Genomic DNA, 19095 nt, shown 5'->3' on the forward strand with positions numbered 1-19095 from the left:
TAAAATAGTAGACAGAAATTTAAGCAATCAACTGGTGCACCAAAGTACTGCAGAGGGAATGAAACCCATGGCTGTTGGTGTACAATCTTCCATTCAATATCTGACTGACAATTTAAAAAGTATGTGCAAATATTCAATAATTTAAAATCTTCTGTTTGCTAAACAATAACGTACTCTTGTGCCCTTTAATTCTGAGAATTTCAAACTGCAGCAGAAAATCTCTAATCAGTTCCAAGGGGGTGGAGCCAATTTACAAATCTTGCATGCATGTGGACTCAATAGTTTTATGCTGATGCCCTGTACATTATCTGGGCTGGCACTTCATTGAGAGAGTGCTGCAGTGTTGGATGTTGCATAGTTTGGATAAGATATTAAACAGAGACTGTCTCCCTGTTCAGGTGGGTGTTAAGAGATATTGTGGCACTGTGAAAAACAGCAAGTTTTCCCAGTGCCCTGAATCAATTAAACAGCACCAAAAGCAGATAGATTTCAATTATTGAGAGATCTTGACAGACAAACTGAATGGCATGTTTGTCTACAGTAGGCGCCACCCTTAGAGTCATAGAGTCATTACGGCACAGAACCTTTGGCTCAGTGGTAGCACTCTAGCTTAAGTCAAAAGGTTTTGGGCTCAAGTCCCGCTCTAGAACTTGAGCACATCATTCCAACTAATACTCCAGTGCAGTAGAGGGAGCGTAGCACCTTTGAAAATGACACCTTTCAACTAAGATGTTAAACCAAGGTCTGGTCTGCCCTCTCAGATAGACATAAAAGATTGTAAGGACACTTTGAAAAAAGAGCAGGGGTGTTACCCTTTTGTCCTGACGAACATTTATCCCTCAAATATCACCACTAAAGCTGCTTAAGTGGTCATTTATCTCATTACTGTTTGACCTTGCTCTCCCCCAATTAGCTTTTGCATTACACTACAATATGACAATGACTAAATTTCAAAAGGTTGTCACCAGCTGTGAAGCATTTTGAGATGTCCTGAGATCATGAAATGCTCTATTTAAATGCAAGATATTCCTTTCATACATAATAGTGACTATACTTCAAAAGTTATTCACTGAAAACACTAGGCATCTTGAGGACAAGATAATTTCACCAATTCAAGCTCTATAAAACATTGAGTAAGTAGTGTGCCAACTTTTTTTTTTAGGTACTCACTGTCTCTGGGCTGGTAATTTGCTGGATGAGGGAAACTCTGTCTTGCACTGCCTTACTGACACTCACAGTGTGCAGATTTGCTCTAACTGGAGTGCAATGCGCTGGGTGACCTAGATAAGACAAGATTAAAAAAATAAGAAAATACATTATTGGTAAAATTGTAGCAGAAAGATGCTGGCTTTTGATGCTGTTTTTAAGGGATAAATTGTTAAATATTTTTGACTGGGTCAAAGGCAGCAAAGGATTGGTTCTGTGTGCAGAGGTGGGCAGGCTTACATAAATGCATCATTTGAGACTGGTTTGCAGGATCAGAGGCATCAGCGTGAAATAGCAAGTTTATTAATTTTTGTGGCTCAGAATGAAACAATAAACAGTTAAATTTCAAAAATCTACCAATTACAGACAGCATTCATAAACGTATAGTGAAGAAATCCTTGGCAGCCTACTACAGATCTGCAAGAATCAACCTTCAATCCTTTGCATTGCCACAAGTTGCTCACAGACCTTGAGCTGTCAATGCTACATCTCTGAAATTATGTTGACAAAAAAAACTAAAAGTATAATGATTAATTTAGGGCGGCACAGTGGCGCAGTGGTTAGCACCGCAGCCTCACAGCTCCAGGGACCCGGGTTCGATTCCGGGTACTGCCTGTGTGGAGTTTGCAAGTTCTCCCTGTGTCTGCGGGGGTTTTCTCCGGGTGCTCCGGTTTCCTCCCACAAGCCAAAAGACTTGCAGGTTGATAGGTAAATTGGCCATTATAAATTGTCACTAGTATAGGTAGGTGGTAGGGAAATATAGGGACAGGTGGGGATGTTTGGTAGGAATATGGGATTAGTGTAGGATTAGTATAAATGGGTGGTTGATGTTCGGCACAGACTCGGTGGGCCGAAGGGCCTGTTTCAGTGCTGTATCTCTAATCTAATCTAAACACTGTTCAAGACCTTCACACGTTTTCCATTTTAAGTTAACTGCATTTCTAACCTGTTTTGCGTGGGCTGGACTGTCCCTTTTGAATAGAGTCGAATGGCATCTTAACTCCATCTGAAGGAAACCTGGAGACAAGCATACAAACTGGATGAATTCTAGATGTAGCAGCACAAAGCTGGATGTAACGGAGCCAAACTAGGTGCAATCAGTTCTATTTTACATTGATACATTTAAGGGGATGCTCGATAAGCACAAGAGGGAGAAAAGAATAGAAAGATATGTTGATGGGCTTGGATGAAGTAGGGTGTGAGGAGGCTCATCTGGTGTGAATCTGTTGGGCCAATGGCCCGTTTCCGTGCTGTAATAGTCACTGTTGTAATATAGGAAATGTGACAGCTAATTTGGGCACAGTGGAGAACACTGCCGAAGAATCTTTTACACCCAATCGAGGGCAGATGGGGTCTCATTTCAATGTTTCATCTGAAAGACAGCACCTCCAATGGTGCAGCACTTCCTCACTGCTGGAGTGTCAGCTTTGATTTTTGCGTCCTGGAGTGGTGGGACTTGAACCCACAACCTTCTGACTCAGCGGTGAGAATGTTATCAGCTGAGCCACAGCTTACTCACTGCGTAAAGCCAGTTAACGGTGCAATTTGCTAGTCCCTTTAAGAAAACATAATACAATGGAAAAAAAGTGATTTTAAAATGTGGTTGAATCCATGACTAAAAAGCAAATAACACTCTTCCTGTAAAGTGTGGACAAACCGAGGACATCAATGGAAGAGATCCTTCCTCATCTACATGCTTGAAATTGACTTACTTCATTTTAGCACCTAGTTTAGCAATGGTATCCATTCATTATTTAAATGCGATAAAGTACACCAATAATTTTCACTGTAATAGGCATTTTCCTGATAAAGTCTGCAAGCTAGTCTAATGATGGCCATGAAACCATTGTCGATTGTTGTAAAAAAAACCCATCTGGCTCACTAATGTCTTTTAGGGAAGGAAATCTGCTGTCCTTACCTGGTCTGGCCTACATGTGACTCCAGACCCACATCAATGTGGTTGACTCTTAAATGCCCTCTGAAATGGCCTAGCAAGCCACTCAGTTGTATCCAACTGCTACGAAGTCAATAAAACAGAATGAAACCGGACGGACCACCCGGCATCGACCTAGGCACCGGAAACGACAATGGCAAACCCAGCCCTATCGAACCTGCAAAGTCCTCCTTATTAACATCTGGGGGTTTGTGCCAAAGTTGGGGGAGCTGTCCCACAGACTAGTCAAGCAACAGCCTGACATTGTCTATAAGGTATGATTCTGTGAGTATGACTATGTCCCAGACACTGCCATCACCATCACGGATATGTCCTGTCCCACCAACGGGGCAGACCCAGCAGAGCTGGTGGCACAGTGACAGTTGGAGGGAGTTGCCCTGGGAGTCCTCAACATCGACTCTAGACCCCACAAAGTCTCATGGCATCATGGGCAAGGAAACCTCCTGCTGATTACCACCTACCGCCCTCCCTCAGCTGATGAATCAGTACTCCTCCATGTTGATCACCACTTGGAGGAAGCACTGAGGGTGGCAAAGGTGTAGAATGTTGAGTTAATGATACATCTTGGCTTCCTCCTGAAGTCCACAGAATCACAGATGCCATACTTAAGCCAATTCGATTCACTCCGCGTGGCCCACTGACTCCTGGTCCTCAACACTTCAAATTTAAAATTCGTAAAAACTTGTATTTAAAATCACTTCCTAGATTTCCTCCTTCTCTATATCTTTGCAACCTCCATCAGTCCTACAGCTCCTCCAGAATTTTATGTGCCTTCAACTCTAACCTCATGCTATCCACCATCCCCATGCCTACTTTTGGTGGCTGTGCTTTTAACCACCTAGGCCCCAAGCTCTGAAATTCCCTCCATAAACACCTCTCCACTCTTTTAAAATCCTTCTTTGATCAAGCTTTTGGTCGACCCTCATAATAACTCCTGTCAGAATACGCCTCTGAGAGGTAGCTTGGAACACTTTTCTGCTTTACAGGTAGGCTGGTGCATACATGGTGGGGAAGCAATTTCAGTTTATTCTAAGCTGTAGCAAATCTGTGCAGTGCTGCAAAAGTTCTCAGTTGTCAAAAACGGGTTTTTTGGATGAAACATTAAAGCAACACTGTGCCATCCCCGTTCCCCGTCTCCCCAGATGGTCATAAAAGATTGCATGGCACTACTTGAAAAGGAGTGGAGCAGCAGGGGGAAATCTGGCATTTTTGCCAATATCACTCCTTCAACCAACATAACCAAAAGTTTTTGGTCAGTTGCTCACTGTGGGTCCTTGCTGTAAACAAAATGGTGACAAATTTGCCTACATAGCAGTGACTGTACTTCAGAGATATTCAACTGAATATAAAGCACTTTAGGATGTCCCAAGGATCCGATAACATGCTAAACTAATGTCTTTAAATACAATATCACTGGTAACCATTGGCATATTCTCTCGAAGCAGTGAAGCTGACCTGATATAATCATAAATATCATGCCAATTTTCTCCTTTGGGCACCAGGAAAGCCATTTCCCGTGGCATTGGGGAGACATCCTGCAGCACCAGTCCTGCACACTTGGCCTTAAAGACAGTCACACCTAAAAAATGCAGATAAAGAATCATGTATAGAGATGGCACATTGACACAGTTCAGGTTTGCTCTAGCAGTCAGCACACATACCATAGGCCTTTTATTTCAGAAACTGTAAAACAAGGACCCAGATCTACTGACTTCACCATATCACCCAACCACATCAGATCTCTGATGAAGGTTCGCAGAACTGAAAAGTTAACTCTGTTTCTCTCTCCACAGATGCTGCCAGAGCTGCCGAGTATTTCTGGCACTTTCTGTTCTCACATTAGATTACTAATCTGTTCAATCTTCTCTTCTCTCTCCAATAAACAGTGCTTTCCTAATTATGACACTAAAACAAAAAACGCGGCAAGAAACTACATAATCTAAGTTAGCAAGCAGAATGTACAAAACGAACGCTAAACAAGAAGTGATGGATGAAGTAAAAACAAGAAATGCTGGAAATACTCAGCAGATCTGGCAGCATTTGTGGAGAGAGAAGCAGAGTTAACATTTCAGGTCAGTGACCCTGCTTCAGAACTGACAAATATTAGATCACAGAGAATAACTGACCAGAAGGTCATGGAACAAAGGCAAACGGTATGTTAATGGTGTGCTGAAAGACAAAGCTTTAGTACAGAGAGGGTGTGAATTGACTATAAAGCACTAAACACTCCAAGCACAAACATTAACATTTTTTTAAAAACAAAGTGGTTAGGCACAGTAGAAACAAACTAACCAAACTAAAAAAAAAACTAAAATGAAATAACCAAATAAAAAAGAAAAAAAATAACTAAACATAAAAAAGGGGTGCCCCGTCATGCTCTGAAATTACTGAATTCAATGTTCAGTCCGGCAGGCTGTAGCATGCCTAATCAGTAAATGAGATGCTGTTCCTCGAGCTTGCATTGATGTTCGCTGGAAGACTGCAACAATCCCAGCAGTCCTGGAATTTGACATAAGGACAGCTTCTGTCAGTGACCTTGTCCTATCAACACCTCTTTTGTTATCTCTTGCCCCACCCCCCGCTTTACTTGCTTAAAACCTCTTACATTTCTAATATTTGCCAGTTCTGAAGAAGGATGACCGACCTGAAACATTAACTCTGCTTCTCTCTCCACAGATGCCAGACCTGCTGAGTATTTCCAGCATTTTTTGTTTCTGTTTCAGATTTCCAGCATCTGCAGTATTTTGCTTTTATTTTAGTGATGGACGAGGACTCAAATTATTAGGCACTAAAATCTACAATATTCTCACATTACTTGAGTGAAAACTGCACCTTTATCATCATTCTAGGTGATCATAACCCACATTTTCACACTAGCTGGGCAAAACAAACAACAACTTACATTTACATAGTACCTTTAAACCGTATAAGATCCAAGGGTGCTTCACTGAAGTGTTAGCAAACAAAATTTGACACTGCTCTGATGAAAGATGGTCAACCTGAAACGTTAACTGTTTCTCTCTCCACAGATGCTGCCAGATTTGCTAAGCATTTTCAGCATTTTCTTGTATTTAAACTTAGACACAGAGCCACATGAGATAGTAGGGCAGTGACCAAAAGCATGGTCAAAGAGTTAAGGTGCATCTTAAACCGAGTGTTATTTATCATGGTTTTTCATCAATCTACAACAGGGTCCTTGCTAGTTTTCAGGCGGGATACCTGGATGTCGGAGTTTCCCCTCATGCTATTTTTTTTAAACTCCACAGCGTGTGACCTTTTTCTTTGACAGAATACTCCCAGAAGTCACCCTGAGTGATGGGGGCTTCCAGTTGAGCAGTGAGCCCTCCAGGCCATATCCCCAGATAGGGAGCGTTTGGGGGGGGGGGTGTCAGGTGTACGATCCCCAATCAGTGGGTTTTTCTATGGGGTGGGGGGAGAGAACACACTCATTTCTCCTGGCCCACAAACAGTGCAGTCCCAAGGCCTGAGAAACCTGGCTGACCAGAGTTAAACCTGCAAACAGGTTAAATCTGAGGCTATCAGTCTCATTAAAATGTTTAAATGGCTAACCTGCCTCCTGGGAGTGGGTTGGCTGCCGCTCCCAGCCCAGCCTCCGTGAAGCCCAGTTGTGGATAGGCTGGAAGCAGGTTAGGGTTGGGTTTGATTTTTTTTTTTAATTTTAACATCTCATCTGACCCCAATCAACCTGTTTTTTGGAGATAAAGATCCCCACAAATCATCAATTTTTGACTCAAATTTATTGAAGGCAAGATTGTATCTTTTAATTTGATATGTTAGCTTTGTAGTTAGATTTGAGAGAAAGTTGTGATTCAGACCAATTCACTTTAAATTTACCAATCTGGCTTCACAATGGGAAAAATATGGTGCAGGGTTGAAGCAAGGTTATGGAAAATGTGATGGAAGAATTAGAGGAAATGTTTGAAGATGGGGTCAGATGCAGCATAATACATGGGTTCAGAAAGGAAATTCTAGGTTACAGAAGCATAATGAGTGAAAACTCAGCCACTAATTTGAAGAGGAGGAGGAATGCAAAGGAGAAAGGACATAGGCCTAAAGGTGGTAACAGAGGCAAGCTGGGGAAGACAATGGTGGAATTTGAAATCAATGCACGGGGATATGAAGCTGTGAAGGGTGGTGAGGAGGTAACAGGTGAGCAGAATTTAGCATGAGATAAGATGTAGATGACAGTTTTGGACAAGTTTGAATGTGTGCAGTGAAGTTCAGGATACAAGTAAAAGAGATCACTGGAGAAGTTAAACCTGGAGGTGACAAAGGCATGAAAGATTCAGCAGCAATGCAGATTAGGAAGGAATGGATGCAGGGCAATCTAGAAATGGAACTAGGCAGTCTTGGTGGTTCATGGGATGCGGGGTTGATGCCTTGCTCAGAGTAAAACATATACTGAAGTTGTCCACCGTCAAATTTGACATAAGTAACACATCTATAGATAGGATGGCTTCCGTCAGGGGCCAAAAAAGAGAGTTTCTGTCTTACCAACATTAAGCTGGAAAAAGTTTTGGCTCATCCACAACTCTGTCAGATAAGCAGTCGCATAGCACAATCATCGATTGAGGAAGATAACAGAGTTGGATGTCATCAGTAAACATATGGTTGACCATATGTTTACACAGAATTTCACTGCAGGTCAAGGGGGAAAAAAAGGGGCCCTAAGGAAGTAATTTTGGGGTATGCTCGACGTAAACATTCAGGGCCTGGAGGAGAAGCCAGTGCTGTTGATGTGCTGAATATTTCAAGTCAATAACAGGGCAATGCCATTTGGATGGACCAAGAAAGAGTGATGGAGAAGGAAGATGATATTCATTTCTCTTGCTTTTGAAACAACCATAATTTAACATGCAACTTTCTGGGAAAATGTATGAAAGCTAATTCTGTTTATTTTATTGTAAAAATCAAAGAAAAAATATGAACTAAATACAGGACTAAATTTTACCGGCTCTCAACGCCACCGGTCGTGGCGCGGGGGCCGGTAAAATGTTGCAGGGAGAGGCCCACCTGGGGGTGGGGGTGGTGGGGGTGTTGGGGACCTTGGTGTGGGCCCCCCCTCCACCTGGCAGCGGGCCCTTTATCTGCATATTTAAATAGACAGTAATGATATTCAAATGAACTTATCTGCCGTCCCACACCAATTTTACGGTCTCCGTTTGGCTTTTGCACGCCTTCAGAGAGGGAGTAATAAAAAGTTCAGGGCTGGAGGGGTGGAGGAGCAGGAAAATCCATTTTTATTGGATGTTAATGGGTAAAGTTTGGGTACAGAAAAAGAAATGTGTTGGTCATTCCAGGCATTGAAATGACCATTGGGGGGTTGGGGAAGGGCCATCCACATATTTCTTATTGTTTATTAAAAATTTAGCACTGATGTCTGTTTAAAAATTTAAAGTAATTGTAAGGGCTTAAAGCCCTTTAAAAATGGCGCCGGCGCTGTGCGGTGGTGCCGGACACTGTTGCTGGGGACACATAGGCCGCCCCTACACGTCATTGGGGGTGGCCACTCTGCCCCCACTATTTAAATGAGCCCCCTGAAAAAGAAAAAAACTGGAATATTACTTTACATTAAATAGAAAGAATGGGACTCTGGCAAAAGGTAAATTTAGGATGGATATCAAGAAATACTTCTTTACAAACAGGACAGACAACATACATCCAGGAAGTGTACTGAAGGCAAAAATAAAACCTTGGAATTATCTAAGAAACAATAATTAAATAGGGGAATTTAGGATCTTTTTGGATGGGTAAACTAAGATGAGTCAAATGGCCTTGTCAGTAATTATCATGATCTTGTAATCATCCTTATTTCTATTTTTCATCCCAATTTCTTTGTATACAACTCACAAACCTGGCCAAATACTGACCATTTCCACTCATATATTGTGTAGTTAGGAGCATGCAGTCTATGAATGTTAGATCACACCAAGATCCATGTCTATCTCATTTAGTCCTTGATAGCAGTGTGATCACTTACTTGGCTCAAATACGAGGTCACTGGTGAAGATATTCTTAACAAACATGTTGGAGCAGAGTTTAATGCTTTTCAGGTGGCTGTAGTGTCGGTTCAGATAAAATGACAGAATATACTGAAGGTCCATCATCAAGCAGGTCCACTTCACACCAGCAGGGGCAAGGCCCACCAGGTCTGTATACAGAAGTAAAGGAAAAGATTACATGCATTACCCCCCAAACAATTAGATGAATACACCTACCTGATGAAATGTGTACCTAGTAGTAATGGTCAAAAAAAAATTACTATTCTTTTGATGCTTATAAATTAAATAAGGATACAAAGGATTCAGATAGAGGTGAAAGGAAGTTACATTTATAAAGAAAACAAAACAGGAACATAGCTCACAACCTCACTATCTTCTGAAATGAGTTAGATTCAGAAATTCAAAGTGGTTAAATTTGCAATGATGCATGGTACACTTATAGCAGATAAATTTAAACACAAAACCAAATAAAGCAGGCCAATTGTGTCTCCTCAAACCAAATGCAATTTTTTAAATTTGTTTTTAGGATGTGGGCAATACTAACACAACCATATTTATTGCCCATCCCTATTTAACTGAAGGCACGAACAGCTTCTTGGGTGATTGACTGCTCATTTGAGTGAATTACTCGGCTACTTCAGAGAACATTAAGAGTTGCATGTACACCAGACAGGGTAGGAGCAATGAGTTCTGAAAGACACTAGTGAACCAAATGGTTTTACACACAAAAATCCAGACAACTTCTCTAGTCATTTTTCTGATACCACTCCACAAGTTACTAGGTTTATTGAATTTAATTACAAAATTTGCCATAGTCAGATGTGAATTCACAATCTGTGAAGCGAATACCAAAATCACTGCATTATGACACTAAATGCATTAAATGTAATGTGAAAAAATTGATGTGTCTCACTCTGAAATCATACAGCCACCACTTGCTCAGTGAGTCAATTTCCCTGCATACTAAGATCACTGAGAATAACATGGATTCAATATGAATTAGAGCCTAAAATGAGCAAGAATGGCCAGGGCCTAGTGTTTCTCCACGGATGTGGCACCAAAACACATGACTTTCTGTCAATTTACTCACTGTGGTTCAGGAATGTTAAATGGAAGCTGTAAAACTAATATGAATGTTTAATGTTATTTGAGTTATTGGAAAGAAGCAAATTAATTCAACTTGTAAATATCACAAGGAATCATTAAGATTGCAGGGCAATCTGTTCTTTCAGCAGTTTTCCAAAAAAAGGTGCAGTTAGAAGGATCCAGGCATCAGGTAAACCAAATCAGGGCACCAGCAAATTTGCTTTGGTGGCGCTTTGTAATGATGCAAATATGAAAAACTGTTTAAAAAAAACACTAAATAACATGGAAACAGAACAAATATAACGAAAAAAATAGCACCTTGCTGAATCAAATCAATGCAGTCACAAGGTAGCAGAGTTGAGAGTGCAACAAGCTCAACAATAGCGTGATGGGACATTGGCTCACTTCTGCAATTTCACACCTCACGAGTTCCTGACCTTGACAGAGATAAGATACGAAGCACAGGCAAGTTGCTTTCCCACAGGGACAAATGAAAGGGGAATGCACAAACAGCAGTAGCCCATTCTAGATGCACTCAAGCAATGCAAATATCACAATGACATCAGAGAATAAGCTAAAGAACGTTGCATACAAGTGACATGAAAAAGCAAGGTGAAGAAAAAGTGTCACAATGTAACCCATAGCCTACCAAATAAAAATAAGCACAGGTCCTCATAGGTACTTCAGATTTGTTTAATTGGAAGTAATATTGGTGAAGCAAGAATTTGAATTCTGGACATTTGTTTCTACATGTTCTACTAGTACTAACATTTTTGTAGACACAGTCACAAGATGATCTGACATTGGACTATTCTACTACTGTGCCTTATGTACAGCAGTCATAGAATAAAAGGTGAAAACAAAATAAAAATACAGTCACACAATGTTCTGGCAGTTTGTTCAAAGGGAACCACAGACAAACTGGTACTGTTTTTTCCAAAGATGAGCAATTGAGGACCTTGTACAATAAAGGAAACAATAGTAAGCATACGGAACACTCTTCCCAGCATACCTTGCTTTGCAGTCTTTGCAGTGGTATTATACACAGAGCCTTCCACTGCACCACAAACAAAGGGGAACTGGAGCCATGTAGCTGTGGATTTGAAGTCTTTGAAGAGGTTGGAGAATGAAATTCGAATGACTTGACTCCCCTGGAGAGAAAAGGATACAGAAATACTGCATGGTATAATTCCCATAACGGAAAGTAGCACTGTGCAATCAGCCTTTCTCCCCAACTCCCAGACAGACACTTCCCCTAGAATTAGAGACCAAGGTCACAATTCAAGTAATTAGCTTATGCCAAGATGATAAATGTTCTTGGAGTACTGTATTACACAGCTACAAAATGCACATTAGTGCCTGTGAGTCCTATATCAGGAACTCACAATCTGCATTTATGAACACAGATCAAACTCTTCTCTACGCTTACACAAACCTTCACGCAAGCATGGCAGCAGTGCACAGCCTCAGTTGAGAAATGACACAAGGAACAGAAAGGCAACAAGATAAGTGGGAATCAGCATAAATATATTTTTAATAAAGAAAAATCTTCATATTTTTCCAAGCTCATTCTTCCAAATGCATCAATAATCTAAAGGAAATGTCTCTGAAATTATTTCATTGAAAAGCACTTGAGGACTGAAGTTTTTTTTGTTAACCAGTAAACTGTAAGCTCAATTTTTGTTCTATTAATGTCAATATCTACTGGATTTCCATCATTCATCAATTTTGCAATCGCTTCCAAAATTCCATCATGGAGGTGACGCAGAACCTATTTTTCCAGAAACCATGCTGGGATTCCCCAGCAACCTGTGCTCTTTCTAGATCATGAGTGTCAAACCTAATTTACATGGTGGGAATGCCTGCCAGGGTTCCCGATCTTAAATTGTTATCCAGTGACGACTGCTGGAAAATGTGCATATGTGGAGAACAGTGTGAAAAGAACTGGCTCAGCAGCGATGGTCCCCACCTAAAATTCAATATACAGGCCTACATTTGAAGACTGCCAGCATGGGACTATTACCAAAAGGCCAATACTGCCAGCCATGAAACAGTACTACAGTATACGTCAGCACCTTCAGACAACAAAAAGGTAAAGAGACAGAATTGGACATAAAAATGTGTTTTGAATAACTTATAGGAAACACAGCCAATCTTTAAACACATTCAAAGCTGACTGATTTGATCAGGGTATTACAGTAGTTGAAGGGATTTAAGAGTTTCTGTTAGCAATTCTATGCAAGTCTACAGTTTCCATGACTCAAATCAACACTGAGCAGTAATAAGGAAATGGTTTTCCACTAGGTCCAGATGTCCATTTTGCTTCATTATCACCAGAAACAATGAAACATAAAGAAAGTACGTTGATCATTGTTTTATTTGTTAAATTATGCAGTTTAATTGGATGAATGATCTTAGCGAAAATTGCAACTTTAACCTATAAACACGAATACAAACTTTTCAGTAACAGTGTTAGATCATTCTAATGTTAAAGGAAACAGTCATGCCAACGAAGGAGAGCACTAATCATCACATACCTCAGTGACTGCATCAAAGTGAACCACAAAGTATTTGGATACAATTGGTTTGAAGAGGAGGTAGAGGTAGCGACCAACTAGCCCAAGGGATTGAGTGCTGGTTTTTGGTAACTGAATGTAGTTACCAGGAGGGATGGAGCCTCGGATACGATACACTGTGCATTTCAGGGTTTTATCCTTACAAAGAATCCAGAATAAACATCCAATTAATTTTGCAAGCTCAAGATTAACTCCTCAATCTGCAATTATAGTTGCAATCATCTCTCTACTACCCTACACAGAACTTATCATGTTCCTCCATTTAAGCCGGGGCGGCACAGTGGCGCAGTGATTAGCACCGCAGCCTCACAGCTCCAGCAACCCGGGTTCGGTTCTGGGTACTGCCTGTGTGGAGTTCGCATGTTCTCCCTGTGACCACGTGGGTTTCTGCCGGGTGCTCCGGTTTCCTCCCACAGCCAAAGACTTGCCGGTTGATAGGTAAATTGGCCATTGTAAATTGCCCCTAGTGTAGGTAGTGGTAGGAGAATTGAGGGAAGGTGGAGATGTGGTAGGGAATATGGAATTAATGTAGGATTAGTATAAATGGGTGGTTGATGGTCGGCACAGACTCGGTGGGCCGAAGGGCCTGTTTCAGTGCTGTTTCTTTCTCTGACTCTAGTTGAAAACTGATCAAGAGATGTACTTTCCATTAGAGATGAAAAAGAGTCCTTTATGGAATAATGTTCCCTTATCTTTATTTACTGAAGTTATTGTGCACAAAAAATAATTCAAAACCTTTAAAAAAAACCGCATGTGCACATTGGAGCACAAACATAGAATTATGGAGAAATAGAGCATCCCGAAAATGTGTGCAATGATTAAATTCTACCTTGACATCTGTGATTTCTTCTGCAACAAAATTCTAGTAACTGGTAGAGGTGGCAAAGGCCAAATATTAAATCAAAGAAAGAAACATTTGTGAGCAAGGTAACCAGCTAGCAATGAGTTACAGATTGATCACCTGCATATTCCATCAAACAGAAAGTGGTATGCAGAAGTCCAAGCAGAAGAAAGAAAAAAAGTCAACCAAAACTCCCACTCTCTTGATTCGTTATTCAATGACTCCTGCTGGAAAGTATAAAGACCAAGCCGGTCTGTAATATTCTCCATGAACAAACAGCCTGACATTCAGGCCCTGATTTAATTGTGACTGCCTGACGTAAAGGGGGCGGTAAGGGCAGTTAAAATGAGGCCAGTCACTTACACCTCTGATCCCACTATGGCTCAAGTCGCAGGCAAAGACAGGGAGGCAGCAGGGTCCTTTTTTAAATATGCTGATCGGAGCTCAATTGTCATCATGACTTATCTCCAATTTCAGTCGGAGGCCTGAGCAGGGGAGCAATGATGGCTTTCCCCTCAGGCCCAACCTCTGGGAGCTGCATCGCGGAACAGAAGGGACCCAGCCTGTGCGAACAATTTGATTTTAAGTTTCCTCATGGGCCAGGAGGAACAGCATATGGAAGCCTTGGGCCTCCCATGTCCCAGATCTACTAAACTGGTCTCTGGGATGAGGGAATTGTCCTATGATGAGAGGCTGAGTAAATTGGGCCTATAAGAATGAGAGGCGATCTAATTGAGACATACAAGGGCTTGATAGGGTAGAAGCTGAGAGATTGTTCCCACTGGTCAGGGAGTCTAGAACACAGGGACACAGCCTCAGGATAAAGGGTCAATCATTCAGGACTGAGATGAGAAGAAATTACTTCACTCAAAGGGCTGTGAATCTTTGGAATTCTCTAGCCCAGCGAGTTGTGCATCATTTAATACATTTAAGGCTGGGATAGATAGATTTTTGGTCTCGCAGGGAATCAAAGGATATGGGGAGCGGGCAGGAAAATGGAATTGAAGCCCAAGATCAGCCACGATCATATTGAATGGTGGAACAGGCTCGATGGGCCACATGGTCTACTTCTGCTCCTATTTCTTGTGTTCTTGTGTGTATCTCTCTTTCACACCCCCTCCAACCCCACCTCCCAATTATGCCAGAGACAATTCCCACAGGATCACAGCTGTGGCCTCCTGAAGCACATTTACCAGTCCCACTGAACAATCAGGTAGTGGACCCAGCTGGGTTCAGGCAGGAGTCAGAGAAACTACTCAAGTGGAGATTGACTGAGCCTCCAAGTTCTCAGACTCTCTGAGTACACCTCACACTTTGGGGCTTGCAAACACCTTAGCCGCTTCCTCTTTTAGAATTAAGAAAAACTTTACTGTCTCAGTTCACACGTAAAAAACAGCTACTTGGAAAAGTACCAGACGGCTGCTGGTATCTGTGGAACTATGCCACAGTAAAAGTAGGTACCTGCAGGAGGAGGCGAAATGTTTTGAAAAGGAAAACAAATAGTACCATAACATTTGTGACATCCCCTTCTTTTGTTGATTTCTTCCATTCTTCCAATTTGAAGTGTTTGAAGATGTTCACATATGGACGCTGCCATACAGACTCTGAAACAGAATCAAGGTTAAAAAAAAACCAATGAGCTTAAGCACAACTCAACAGAATAAAACTGAAAGTGCGCACACTTTAGATGTATTAAGCTATGTATTTCACCTTGCACATATGGCAAAAAGGGCAGCTATTGCAGGTTAAATAACTTTTTAAACTTAGCTAAAATGTTCGGTAATTTCACTGCAGTGAAGTTCTACACCACAGGCAGGGTACATCTGTGCAGCATCAATCAAAGCAATCATTTTCCCAAAAAGTCAATGACAGGAATAAAGCACCGTTGGGGAAAGTATGAAAAATAAAAAAAATTTAAAATCAGAGAATATCCTGGAGCATCTTTGTAAGAGTGGGTACCATGAATTCAGACGAGCCCAGCAGCAAACTACCACTGGAAACAACACTCCAGGTTGTAAAATCTGCATCCACAGAAAACTGCAGCATCAATACACCTCAGATGCTCATATGTTAGTCTAGCATCATTGGCACGTCAGGAAATAGGTCTTCAACCAATCCTTCTAGCCAGCTAGGTGCAGTGCTTAGGAGAAATATGGAAGAGGCGAAATGGCAGCAAAACTAAAATTACAATAAAATAGATACGCAGGCTCCAAGGAAGGTTATCTCGAGCCATACAGACTAAAAAGATTCTATAGTTCACTCCCTAGTCTTGCTAATTTAGTTGATCCTAGCTGGGGCACTGATAGAAGCATCACGGTTGGGTACAGCACCCTTCAATTAGGCTGGGAAGAAAAAAATTTTCAGCAAGAGTCCACACTTTAGACTGTTATACAGCAGCATCTGATGGAACTGTGTGCGTGTGGACACCAGGAAACAACAAGGCTCGGGTTGGCTGTGAAGTCCTGTGCAGGTGAATGCCTGTTAACACTGTCAAAACTCATGCATGAAAACTACACACTTCTTTTGTTCTCAGGGCAATACTACATTTATTTCTCATCTCTAGATGCCCGCAAAATGTTAGCATGCAGGTACAGCAAGTAATTAGGAAGGCAATTGGAATGTTGGTCTTTATTGCAAAGGAAAAGGGAGTATAAAAGCAGGGAAGTCTTGCTACAACTGTACAGGGCGTTGGTGAGACCACACCTAAAGTACTGTGTACAGTTTTGGTCTCGATACTCTGCATATCTTTGAATTCTGTCAGTGAACACTAGGGTAGCTGCCCTGCCTGTGCAAGTTCTGCAGACCCTTCTGTTTTTCACACTTTTAAGTTGAAGAAGCTCTGCACCGCCTAGAATAATTTCATACTGAAGTGGTCATCAATGTTGCCCTGCTACAAAACGTATTTATGAATTAGATGGAAGTATGTTCCATTAAGACAAGGAATAAAGTTCTTTGCAGCATATTGACTAAAACCGAAACAAAGTATAACAGGAAATTTATTTGAAGGGAGTAAAAGTGCTAGCAGTTAGTTATATACAGTATAATTGTCACACTGAATAGCAGGTAGATCCCATATAAAGAAATGCAGCTTTACCAGTCACATGGTCAGCTTCTGGAAACCAGAGGGGAAAAAAACAGCACATTACTAGAATAGTTTTGGAAAAACAGCTGGTACATACGGACGTATCAGAAACAGATACCGTAACAATAAATTAAGATGCCCTATACAATAGACTATCAAAAGGGAGTTCTGCAAACACATTTTAATTAGGTTATGTAGACTCAGCGACACGCTTAATGACAATGCCCACTACTTTTTTCACCTATTTTTGGTTTATCCATGCCGGTCAAAGTTGCCCTCAACAAATACTCTTGTTCCTTTGGCCCAGTAGATTATTCTTAGTTAATGTGGATCAAAGATCAAATCTTTCAATGCAAGAGAGCATTTTGACAGAGGAGATCATCTGAAAGAAAAATAGCATTGGGTAACTGCAAGAAAAATTACAGGAGCCAAAAGCAAATCTATGTGCCACCTCTCTGCCATTTCAATAATTTGCCTTCAGCTCCTTTTTTCTCTGCAAACTGAACAGGATGCCTTACTAACAGCCCAAATGTCAGATCAGTCAAAAACAGAAAATGTTGAAAATACTCAGCTGGCCAGGCAGCGTCTGTGGAGAGAACAGGCAAGTTGATATTTCAGGTAAGGACCTTTCATCAAAACTTTTCTTTTTCATATATGCTGAGTGTTGACAGTATTTTATGTTTTATTCAAGAAGTCATCCAGAAGCTTGTTTCCAGCAAACCAAAGGCACGTGCTATGCTGTGGAATTCTGTATCTACGCTCTACAGCAATAAACTAGAAGTGATCTACCGACTTCAACTGAACTTTCAATCAAGAGAGAAATCTATAATCACCTCACGCCTGCAATCAACGAGAACTTGATTTCTAAGAGAATTCAACAGGTTTACAGTGAGCTCCCCTGAAACCTAACGCCCCAATGATCATCGCTTACCCCTTTTTTTCCTCTCGGTCTCTTCTGTGTGTGTGTGCGCGCGTGCGGGTGAGCAAATGTGCGAGTGGATGCGGTTGTGACAATTTTGGGATAAGGTGTATTGATCAATAAACAATTGATTTTCTGTTTTAAATGTACAAGAAAACCAGTCACAGTTTATTTGACAAATAAAACACCAAGGAGTTAAACCCAATAACAAAACACACTTGATGCAGTCAGGTGGGAGTTGAATAGTGGGAACCACTCTAAACCAACCACATTGCCGTAACAAATATTTCCCACATGTACAGTATTTTGCTTATACCACCAGTGTTAAAAACAACTTGCATCCATCTAGAACCTCAAACATACCAAAAACTTATAAATGCTTAACAAAAACAATAATCAAAAAAAACTGAGCCTCAGAAGGATATCAGGACAGATGACCAAAAGCTTGGTTAAAGAATTAGGTTTAAAGGAGCATAGCGGCAAAGTGGTTTATGGAGGGAATTCCAGAGTTTAGGTACAAGGCAGCTGAAACTGATACTTCAACTCTCCCTGTCTCCTGGCCCAGGCTTGCTCGCCCTAGCCCCAGTTGGCTTGCTTACCCACCTGCCCACCCTGACCCCTGGTTTGCCCACCAGTTGTAGCCCCGGATCGCTGGCTCTCTCTCTGGGCCCTCACACTCTCTCTCTCTCCCTCCCGCAGCCCTGACTCACTCATTCACACACTCTCTCGGCACTCACTCACTCACACTCTCTCTCGCGGCCCTGACTCACTCACTCACACTCTCTCTCTCTCTCTCTCGCGGTCCTGACTCACTCACACACTCTCTCTCTCTTTCTTTCTTTCTTTCTTGCAGCCCTGACTCACTCACTCACACACACACTCTCTTGCAGCCCTGTCACTCACTCTCACTCTCTCTCTCTCTCTCTCTCTCTCTCGCGGCCCTGACTCACTCACACTCTTTCTCTTGGCCCTAACTCACTCACACTCTCCCTCTCCCTCGGCCCTGACTCACTCACTCACAAACTCGCGCTCTCTCTCTCACGGCCCTGACTCACTCACACTCTCTCTCGCGGCCCTGACTCACTCACACTCTCTCTCGCGGCCCTGACTCACTCACACTCACTCACTCTCTCTCTCTCTCTCTCTCTCTCTCTCTCTCTCTCGGTCCTGACGCTCTCTCTCTCGGCCCTGACTCTCTCTCTCTCTCTCTCTCTCTCTCTCTCTCTCTCGGCCCTGACTCACTCACTCTCGCGGCCCTGACTCACTCACTCACACTCTCTCTCTCTCACGGCCCTGACTCACTCACTCACTCACACTCTCTCTCTCTCTCTCTCTCTCTCTCTCACGGCCCTGACACTCACACTCTCACACTCTCACTCTCTCACTCTCTCACTCTCTCACTCTCTCA

General features: G+C 41.9%; 1 protein-coding gene across 6 annotated transcripts in view; it reads right to left on the minus strand.

Moving 5' to 3' along the window:
• wdr90 (WD repeat domain 90) overlaps positions 1–19095 on the minus strand; it is a 104614-nt gene that overhangs the window by 81859 nt on the left and 3660 nt on the right. For all 6 annotated transcript variants that reach the window (XM_068056293.1, XM_068056296.1, XM_068056295.1 and 3 more), the window contains exons 2-9: positions 17010–17150; positions 15193–15290; positions 12807–12983; positions 11282–11420; positions 9162–9332; positions 4616–4739; positions 2153–2223; positions 1171–1280 (exon numbers count right to left, since the gene is read on the minus strand). In XM_068056293.1, coding sequence (XP_067912394.1) covers positions 1171–1280; positions 2153–2223; positions 4616–4739; positions 9162–9332; positions 11282–11420; positions 12807–12983; positions 15193–15290; positions 17010–17028 — 909 coding nt within the window. In that variant the 5' untranslated portion in view covers positions 17029–17150. The remainder of the gene's footprint in view (positions 1–1170; positions 1281–2152; positions 2224–4615; positions 4740–9161; positions 9333–11281; positions 11421–12806; positions 12984–15192; positions 15291–17009; positions 17151–19095) is intronic.

This window comes from Heterodontus francisci, chromosome 24 (assembly GCF_036365525.1).
Source record: "Heterodontus francisci isolate sHetFra1 chromosome 24, sHetFra1.hap1, whole genome shotgun sequence".
Lineage (NCBI taxonomy): Eukaryota > Metazoa > Chordata > Chondrichthyes > Heterodontiformes > Heterodontidae > Heterodontus > Heterodontus francisci.